The sequence below is a fragment of the Apium graveolens genome, chromosome 5 (genome assembly GCF_009905375.1).
Source record: "Apium graveolens cultivar Ventura chromosome 5, ASM990537v1, whole genome shotgun sequence".
NCBI classification, from domain to species: Eukaryota; Viridiplantae; Streptophyta; class Magnoliopsida; order Apiales; family Apiaceae; genus Apium; species Apium graveolens.
The window spans coordinates 35,856,621-35,867,599 of NC_133651.1; the positions used below are offsets into that span (position 1 = coordinate 35,856,621).

The 10,979-nt window shown below is 33.9% G+C and overlaps 2 protein-coding genes across 2 annotated transcripts; both read right to left on the bottom strand.

The window, feature by feature from the left end:
- Nucleotides 1–484: 484 nt before the first annotated feature.
- On the bottom strand, nucleotides 485–973 carry LOC141659975 (uncharacterized). The gene has a single exon (XM_074466926.1). The coding sequence runs from the start codon at nucleotides 971–973 to the stop codon at nucleotides 485–487; it is 489 nt and encodes a 162-aa protein (XP_074323027.1).
- A 225-nt stretch (nucleotides 974–1,198) lies between these two features.
- On the bottom strand, nucleotides 1,199–4,876 carry LOC141659976 (uncharacterized). Its single transcript, XM_074466927.1, has one exon. It carries the CDS (start codon nucleotides 4,874–4,876, stop codon nucleotides 1,199–1,201), a length of 3,678 nt encoding a protein of 1,225 aa, XP_074323028.1.
- Between the last annotated feature and the right edge of the window lie 6,103 nt (nucleotides 4,877–10,979).

Below are 10,979 nucleotides of genomic sequence, written 5' to 3' on the forward strand. Positions count from 1 at the left end.
AAAATTAATGTATTTTTATTTTACCAGAATTTATAAAAAATTGTTTTAAAATTTATAATTGTTTATTACCAAATCAAAAGAAAAAATAAACAAAAACAAGAAAGAAAGTATTCATAAAATGGTGTTGGATATTTTCAAGACAACCAATATTTATGCTATAAAAATGTCTTTTTCCCTAACAGAAAATATAGGAGTAACATATTTGCAGTTTTACACAAACAAAGGGGTATAAAAATGCAACAAGGTAGTACCACTTTGAGTACAAAATCACACATTGCAATGTTAAAACATTGTCTAAATTTTTTATTTTTCAGCTGGGCTTTATAAAGATGCAGCCGGAAACACCAGAAAAAGCACCTCTAAAAGGAAAACAAATCTAGGACATAGATAATCTAAAAATTTGAATACCATCTACAAACTGATAGATACTTGGTTCATTTATAAAACTCAATAATTTTTTTTTTTTGAAGGTAAATGAATTTCATTAAACAGAATAATCAGAAGATAATGTCTCCAACAACAACTCTGGAGGAGACAAGAACACATTATAGCAATTAACCAAACATTGTACTCTAGCCATAAGATGAGCCAATTGGTTTTTTTGCTTCTTAACATGGCAAAGAGAGAAATATACTCTACTCCCTAGCCTTACTCGACACCATTCAAATACATGACCAACTTCCAGATAATACTGAGTACCATTGTTGACAGCTTTCACCACCCCCTCTGAGTCACACTCTATGGTTACGTTTCTTAAATTAAGCTCCTCAAGCCATTTAAGCGCCACCTGTACACCTCTCGCCTCAGCCTCCAATACTGTAACCATCCCTAAGAACCGCATGTTCTTGCCTTGTACAAACCTTCCCTTGTCATCCCTGATCACCATCCCTACAGCATACGAAGAATCACCCATCACTACTGAAGCGTCCACATTCAATTTAAAGCAACCTCTAGAAGGAGGTGACCACTTCATGTCCTCCTGCCTGTCATCTCTTCTTGTCACAGTATTGAGTACATATTTCCTTTTCTTCGCTTCTTGTCATTCCTTTATTTGCTTCGTGCTGATTTCCAGCGTAACAGAAGGCGTGATATTCTTTCCCTCCCAAACTTTCTGATTCCTCGCAAACCATATCCCCCACAGAACCTTTGCAATCAGCTCACAAGTCTCAGCATTCTCATTTTTAATTCTATCCAGCAGCTATGGTGGAGCTTCTTCAACCCTTTGCATATCATACACTATACCTGCTTTGCTCCAACACTCAGAAGCAAATCGACAATCAAAAAAGACATGAAGCAAGTGTTCCACGTCCACATTACATAATGGACACATTATTGTTGTGTTAACACCTTTGCTTCTTAGCAGATTTCTAACAGGAATAGTATTAGTGCAAAAACGCCATAAGAAGGTTCTGACCTTGTGTGGAACACGTAAATTCCACAACTTATTCCATCCTGTCGAGTTGTTGGATTCTATATTATCTGGAAACTGAGACAACCATAATTGATACCCCGTTTTCACTGAATACTCCCCAGTGTTGGAAGCCATCCAGGCTACTTTGTCTCTGGCCCTGTTTTGAGGTATCCTTGTTTGAAGAATTAACTGAACATCAGAATCATGAAAATCTCGCTGTACCTTATGCACGTCCCAATCATTGGTTTGAGGACGGAAGTAACAGCTTACACTCTCATTTCTAATACCATTCAAATGATTATCCTCCACACAATAATCCCCCTTGCCCCTTAACCAAGGATCATGAAAAATTCTTATGTCTTTGCCATCTCCCAGAATCCAACGAAAACCCTTCTTTAACTGTTCTTTAGCCTCCCAAATCCCATTCCACTCAAAACTTGACCCTGAACCTTTCTTTGCATTCAGAATATGATTACTTAAAAAGTAACGGGCTTTAAAGAGACGTGCCACCAATGAATCTGGGTTGCTGCATATCCTCCACACCTGTTTCCCTAACAGAGCTAGATTAAACCCATGTAAATCACGGAACCCCAGTCTCCCCTTGCATTTACTCCCCGCCATTTTGTTCCAGCCAAACCATCGAATTCCTTTTGCATTATTACCACCTGATCCCCACCAATAACCATTCATTAACCTTTCTATTTCTGTGCATAACGATTTTGGGATAAGAAAACAGGACATACTATACGCAGGGATAGATTGAGCCACATTTTTGATCATCACAATTTTCCCAGCTTTAGACAGATTTTTGTGACTCCAATCCTGAACCTTCCTCCAAATTCTTTCCTTAATAAAGTTAAAAACCGACTTCTTAGCACGACCAATGAGTGATGAAAGCCCTAAGTACTTACTGTTACCCAAGTCATTACTTACTCCCAGTGTCCGCTTGATTTCAACCTGTTTATCCATTCTCACATTGGCACTGGAAAAAATCCCCGATTTCTGATAATTCACTGCTTGCCTAGAGTTACTTTCATATTTATTCAGCAAATTTCTTACTTCAACAGCTTCTCCCTCCGTGGCTTTAAAAAACAGAAAACTGTCGTCCGCAAAGAGTAAATGAGTGGTCTTTGGGGCGTTAGCAGCAATCTGGCTTCCCGTTATTGAACCACCCTCAACAGCATTGTTGATCAAGTGAGAAAGACCTTCAACACAGAATAAAAATAGATAAGGAGATAATGGATCTCCTTGTCTCAACCCTCGCCTTGGAATGATTGGCCCTACTAACTGACCATTAAAATTAACCATATAACTCACTGATCTGACACATAGCATAATCCACTTCACCCATCTCTCCGAGAATCCCATATCCTTCATTCGATTCTTTAAATAATCCCACCTGACCCTATCATATGCCTTTGAAATATCGAGTTTTAGTGCCACCTCCCCTTCTGAACCCCTATTCTTTCTCTTCATATGATGGAGCAGTTCAAACGCGACTAAAACATTGTCTGAAATGTTTCTGCCTGGTACGAAGGCAGTTTGGTTTTCTGAAATTACACCAGGTAGAATAACTTTCAGTTGATTGGCTAGTACTTTGGCCAATATCTTATAAAGCACGTTGCAAAGTGCAATAGGCCTAAGATCAGTCAACTTCTCCGCATTCTCTTTTTTAGGAATCAACACAAGGGTAGTGTCATTTAAAGTTGCTGGAAACGATATCTCCTTCAGCCATTCAGTACAACACTTAAAAATCTCTGGACCAAGAATATCCCAGAAGTGCTGGAAAAATGCGGGACTATAACCATCAGGTCTTGCAGATTTGTCAGGGTGCATCTGACGAATCGCCTCAGATAACTCCTCGATCGTTATGTCTGCAGTAAGTTTAATATTATGCTCATCAGTGATCACCCTCCCTTCGTTTAATAGCTCCTGTTCATCAACATCATTCCCACAAGCAAATACATTTCTGAAGTAGTCTACCACCATCTCATTCATGCCCTCCTTCTCCGTTACTTGCTGTCCCTCCTCGTTAATCAAATGATTAATATGATTCTTCTTTTTCCTCTTCGTTGCTGCAGAGTGAAAGAATTTCGAATTCGTATCACCTTCAGTCAACCAAAATGATTTAGCCCGTTGTCTCCAATATTGTTCTTCGTGGAATAACAAGTCATCTAACTTACTCTTCTCTGCAAAATACTGCTGGATCCCTACATCATCTATCCTGTCTTTTAGCATATCCAAAGCCTCCTTCTGTTTTTTTACTTTATCCCTGAATTTATGAAAAAAATTCCTACCCCATTTCGCCAGAAAAGAAGATGCAGACAAAAGCTTTGGAAGCATGTGCATAACTGGTAGAGATTTCCAATACTCCGTGACCTCTTTCTTAAAGTTTGGTTCACTTAACCAAGTATTCTCGAACTTGAATCTAAATTGCTTCCTCGAATGATTTATACAAATAGGTTCCATAATTATTGGATCATGATCAGATTTGATAACATGAGCAACAGTTAACTTATAGAGAGGGAACTTCTGCCACCATTCAGAATTTGCAAATGCCCTGTCAAGCCGCTCTCTAACCCAATTTGGACTCCCTTTGCTTTTTTCCCACGTAAACTCACCACCCAATCCGGAATACGGAATATTGTTATCTCTCCCACATCTTGCCGCCCAATCCGCATCATCTTCTTCCCTCAACCACTTGCTACCACTCTGACCCCCACCACGCCGTGACGGTGCACGCAGCCATGTGCCCCATTCCTTGGATGAACCCTCTCCTCTGCTATCCAATGTACGTCTACAGAATCTCTCCGTATGGGAGACTAGACCACATGCAAAACAAAAGTCACCCAGCCGTTCATATTTGCATGACACCACAAACTCTGACCCATTCTTCCTCTTTATTTTCTTCTTCCTTTTTAGTGGTTTTCTAACGTCAATTCGTACCTTAATACGCATATACTCTCTCCAGATGCTGTTGTTGTTTTTATTATCATACGTAATAAACGTACCAAAGAAATTCCCAAGTTGCACACCCACAGCTTCCGTCATAAATCCACTGGGTAGGTCATATATCTGAATCCACATATTCAGCGTCCATAGAGGCACTTTCAATGGTTCCTCACCTTCCGGTATCTCCTCGATTAACAGCATGGCGTTATTGAAACTCCATGGACCTGCATTGATAACCCATGCCTTATCCTCCTTATGAAAAAATTGAAAAAGAAAAATACCTGTTTCCAATTCTTTTATATTTATCCCCATTTTTGGCTTCCACACATCCGCTAGCTTGGACCTCATGGCTCTGGTGTTGATGTTTTTTTCCGTTAGAAACCGACCTACAAGACATAACTCATACTTGTCAATCTCTTCCTCGATATCACCTCCTAGAACCAGATCTTCATTCTCCTCTTCATCCACGTTAAGATTCGTCAATTGGTCATCGATCTTCTGATATCTTGCCATGCTAAAAAACTCACACGAAACTGATTGACAGTTCGGAGAGAAAACTACCTCTCACAGAATATGGAGAGAAAAAATTTATCATTTACTTTGTGTATCTTATTAAAAACTCTATAATTTTAAAATCCAAAACAAAACTCAATTAGGAGTTACAGGACATCTTTTAACTCAAAAACTAATAATCAAGATTTGAGTTCAAAATAACATCTGCCAAAGTAAATTAATATTTATTTAAAAAATATATACAAAAAACAAAACTGAAAACAGGCACTGCAATGCAGACTTAATATCTCATATGCAGATGATTGAAATCACTGCAAATCGAAATAAAAATAACTGAAAATAGCCAACAGAATGTTGCTATTGTTCGGAAAATGTCATTGACAAGAAGATGCGTTTATTAAACTTGAGCCCATAGGTCTTCTTTTAGAATTAAAACATGGGATTTTATATGGTGTGCCACTAACTCTCATATAAATGGGCTATTTTTATTGGTGGTTGAATAATAAATGTTAATGTCCCCCTGCATTCACATCAATTCCACCAATAAAAAGAGCTTATTTTTATTGGAGTTAGTGACTAATGTGTGCCCAATAACACACATTAAAAAAACCGTTAAAATATTTACCCAACATTCTAAATGGAGTCTTCACTGTCATATAAATGCACAAGTTGTTAACAAGTCAGCACTACATTGCCATCTTAGATAATCTATAACACATTAAATTGTACTCCCTCCGTTCCAATTTATATGTCTTGTTTGACTTTTGATGGTCAAATTGACTCAACTTTAACCGTAAATAAAAACTCATTCTTTCATTACTTTGAAAAATTAAAATATACATATAAAAGTACATTAAACATACGTTCGAATGATATAAATTTTATAAGTATTTTCGATATTATACTATATGAAATTTTCGGTCAAAATTTGATCAATTTGACCGTAAAAAATCAAATAAGACAAATAAATTGGGACGGATGGAGTATATCATTCGTCACTTGCGATGTTTTGCGATGTTAAAGGCGTATCAGGCATGTCTTGAATTAACTTGGTCCACGTGCCCTCATATTTGACTCATCACTACTTGATAATAACAAATAACCCTGATTACATTATAGATTAACTAGCTTTATCCGCGTGATGATTCTAACTATTTTTATAAAAATTTTGAAATCTATAATTTTTCTTTACTTTACTAAATTTTAATAGAAAAATTTTATTCCTTAAATTTTCATATTTCTTAAATAATTTATACTTATATATTTAGTTATTATTACATTTTTATACTTTATCACAACAACCTTTGTATAATATATTAATCGGTTTTTGTAATAACATTTAATAATACTTTGCAATTTATTATAGGGTATTTTTTTATTTTATTAAAATTGTATTTTATTTTAAGTTGTATTGATTTTTTATAATTATTATATTTCTTTTCAAAATTTATTATTTATAGAATTTGTAACATTCATAACAAAATATATAGTAAATGTTTTCATTATTTAATAATATAAAAAATTAATTTTACACATTATAACATGCACATAAAAATTTATAAATAATTTTTTATATAAGAACCATTTTTTGAAAAAATAAGTTGGCTTATTTACTTTTTGATATAAATATCTTTTACCAAAAATACTATTATTTTTTTAATTCTAATAACTTTATTTACATGATGATGATTACATAGGGGTGATGTCCTAATTATAATATTATAGTGATGATAATCAAATTATAACCAGTTTTTATCTAAGATTGTTTTTTGACAAAATGAGTTGGTTTATTTATTTTTTAATATCAATATCTTTTATAAAAAATACTATTATTTTTATTATTCAAATCACTTTATTTACATGATGATCATATTATTGTATTTTTATATTAGACATTAATAACGTAAAATATAACATATGTATTATAGTTTAGTTTATTTCTTTCATTGTTTGATTTTTTTTTATATTATAAATTTGTAAAAAGAATATTTTAATCATATCATTATATAATCATTTTTCTTTTATATATATATATATTATAAAGTTTAATCATGAATTGAAAAATTGTTTGAGATTTGTATTTTACTTAATAATATTTTATAATTTTTCGGTTCTAGTAATAATTTTGAAAAAAATACTTTACACCTACTTTTCATAGTACTTTTAAATATAATTTATAAGATTTGTATTTCAATTTTGAATTTTAATAGTTATTATTATTATTATTATTATTATTATATTTCTTCCTAGTTTTTATATTTTATAGGACTCATGTGCGCTAAATTATTTAAAAGTCCGTAATTTTCCATTTTATCAAATTAAGCAAAACACATAGAATATTTATCCTTAAATACAATATAAATGTGTAAAATTATCTATTCAAAAATATTTTTAATCGACTTACCTATTCAAAAATTATTCGTAATTTATATTTTTAAGTTTTATAAGATTAATGTGCTCTAAATATTTTCAAAGACAAACTACCTATTGTGTTTATTATACAGATTATTAAGTATTATAATAAAATATTACAATTGTAATAACTCGAATTTTTGAGACCCTGTAAAACGTTTAATGAATAGTAACCCTGACAGACGGGAAAAACTTTTGAGCCCACACTATATAGTGCATAAGAAAATGAGTTTCAGAATCGATATTACAACTATACGTACCAAATGAGTGTATGTAAACGCTATTAGTTTTCGAAGAAAACGAACTTTGAAAAACGACCGTAATTATGACTTATCAAGGACTACGGGAATCACAATATAATTACGAGATTAAAATCCTACGGATTTATATTCAATTAGGATAAATAAAAATATAAGGAATAAATACGAAAAGAATTACATTGCGAACCATTTACGAATAAGTATTGCGGAGAACGTTTAAGTAACCGAGCGAACGCGTAAACGATTAATTAAACGTAACGCACTAACTAAACCATGATAAGGAAGTAACCATGGTTACTTCATCAAATAGTGAGCTAACCCTAGGATGACCAAGCTAGCTAGCAAATAGTGTGCTAAGGAGCTAACCTTGTAGTTTAGCTTGTAAGCTAGCAAGCTACAAAGATATGTCCATGGATTTGGAGACAAGGAATAAACCTAAAGCTATCCTAGGAAGAATAAAGATCAACTTGAAAAGATATCAAGTCACCTTCCAAGAAGCAACCTAGAAATCATCCAAGAGAAGCAACCAAGTGCTATAAATACCCCCCACCCCCATTTGCTCCCATTCGGCTATTTTGAAGAAAATAGGGAAATTGCAATTCAAAACTCCAAGCTCTAGTTCTTGTAAAATCCCACAATTATTTCCCAAGCCTCCTAGAAACTAAACTAAGGTAAGAAAAATCTTTCATCTCTTTTTATCAAGGTTTGATGGGTGGAATAAATTCAAGAAACTCACTAGTGAATAGTGTGAATAATAACCTCTCTTTGGTTTCTTGATTTTAATGGTGGTTTTAGGTTTCAAAAATCATACCAAGTACTTCCAAGCCTCCACCATCTTCAAGAACACATCTCAAGCTTTCAAGAAAGGTAAAAATCTTTGGCCTAACTTTATTTAAGGTTCATGTTTAAGATCCATTTAGTGGGTGTTAGTAAACCTAGCTTACTAAGTGTTGTTGATGAAATCTTGATGATTAAGTTAAGTAGATTTAACGTTGGTTGTTGTTGCCTCAAGAACATGATGTTCTTGAGAGGAGTTTGTGTGTTGATGATGGTATGATGATTGTTGGTGGTTGTGTTGATAGTTAAGGCGTAAACAAAACCCCGATCGTAAACATAACTTCGTTAAAACCAACAAACCGTAACTTTAAGTTTCTGCAGAAAGTCTCGAAGTTGTAAACTGTAGATTCTTGAGAAATAACCTTTTTTTAATATAGACAATTTTATAAGGATCGTTTAGGCGCTTGAATCGCTTAATTCCGATTTACAGATCAAAAGTTATGATCTTTTTAGTAAAAGTGTTTTACGCGACAAAAACTGCTACGAATCACGAATTTTGAAAATATAAAGGATAGACTTAAATGTATTCATAAATCATGAAATTTTTACAGAGAGTAACATATGGAGTTTACTAACTGTCATAAAAATTTCAAGTGAAAATAATGATTTCTCAATTTTATAAAAATGTCGGAGCCGAGACCGCACGAGTAGAAACCGTAAGAATCCTTAAGCGGAGCCGACGTCGATATTGAGAATGAACTAAGATACTTAGCAAAATGAAGTGACCATAAAGTGTTTATGACTTAAAATAAATGTTAAGGGTAGTATGAATTGAGAGGGTGTATAATGAGTAGCACATGAGTACGAGTTACCATCAGTTAGGACGGAACCTAACGAAATGAATTGTGTTTATGGTTATAGATTTCCGAGCGGAACCTAGAGCATCCTCCACCTCGAGATACCCAGGCAAGTTTACAAACCCAACTCCATTTTTACTGTTGTGTTGTGAAAGGATTGTTTTACTATCATCGCTTAAATACCATGTTTGCCATGATACGTAGTTTTTGAATTTTCGCATAATATAGCGATGTTGTACGCTAAGTATATATCGTGAAATGTTATTTCGCTTTAAGCGTAATGTATTATATAAGACCGAGGGTCGGTCGGGATTTAAGATAAAACCCGGGAATCGTTCCGGAGATATTATAGGGCGGATATAAGTCCATAATAATACATTTTAAAGGGACTCATCGTCCACTTACGAAACATTAAAACACCTCGAACTTTTAAAACGATTTCCCAACGAGCATATTCCCTTAACTATATTTTATTGATTCGGATATTAAATATTATATACGTATTCCTTTATTATAGGAGTAGTATACTTAAACGTTTATTTATTTCAAATCCGATTAATCATGATAGATTATTAATTATGTAAACACAAACTAGTTGAGGAATACTATTTAAATAAATCTTTTAGAGAATAACTCATTCGAGGTATAATTAATATCAATTATCATTTAATTATTTATAGACTACTATTTAAGTAATGATTATTTATTAAGGATTGTTATTGGTTGAAAGATCATAGATCCTGATATACCTTCTAATTTAGAAGTATTATTCGAATAATTTCAGATCGTCGGTGAATATTATTCTGACTTATTGTTATATTAAATATAGTTTCAAGAAGAAACTTTTCCCCTTATTAATTATCTGTTGACAACGGTCAACTCACATCCCTAGTACTTCCTCCGAAATTCTCGAAAGTACATATATACATATATGTACACTTATATTTAAAAAGATAAACTATCTCTATCAACAAGCAAAACGCTTGGGGAACTTCGATGTGGTTCAACTTCCCGAGATTGATAGAATTCTGTTGAAGGACAATGGAGGGGTAGACTCTGGTACTACGTGTGCTGGATGGGCTACCAAAGGTACCGCAGGTGAAGGTACTTTATGTACTCAGGAACTTGTGAAGTATGTGCATACCCGAAAATGGGACACGTAGCCCGAATGCGGCCAGGGTGATACCCGAGAGATGACGATATTCGTCCTTTTACTAGTAAAGAAGGTTACTTCCGTAGGACGACTGATCATCGTATACAGTGGCTCCTGTGAGATGTCCAAACTCTTCCAATTGAAATTTATATGCAATACCGTAACCCAAGCCTAGGTGCTGGGATTACTATTAAGGTATTCGCAGGTTATAAAACCCCCTTAAAAGAATTGTTTTCATAAGAATGTGTGGGACACCAAGAAATCTACTTTTAAATAAAACATATATATAATATATGATGTTATTATACAGTCATTTTCATACTGTACATTATTATGCTGAGCATCTTAGCTCACACTTGTTTTCTTAAATTGACACAATACAACAGTGAATCAAGATGTCTGCCAAGAGAACCACAGCCAGGAAATGGGTAGGAAATGGCCAGCTGTTTCGTAGATTGTTTGGTGCAGTACCTCAGGTAGTCGGAATAAGCTGTATTAGTTTTCAGTTGTTTATAGTTCGGCTTATTTATAAGTATGGTTTATGTAAGATAAGAAATAAGAAACGTATATTCGGCCGGCGGATTAACCTTACTTAAAGGTCACCCCCGGTAAGACTAATTATATTTGGGTTGTAATAAAATTTC

Excerpts from the sequence above, each read along its gene's own strand:
- LOC141659975 (XM_074466926.1), bottom strand. The coding sequence starts at position 973 with ATGAAGTGGTCACCTCCTTCTAGAGGTTGCTTTAAATTGAATGTGGAC.
- LOC141659976 (XM_074466927.1), bottom strand. The coding sequence starts at position 4,876 with ATGGCAAGATATCAGAAGATCGATGACCAATTGACGAATCTTAACGTG.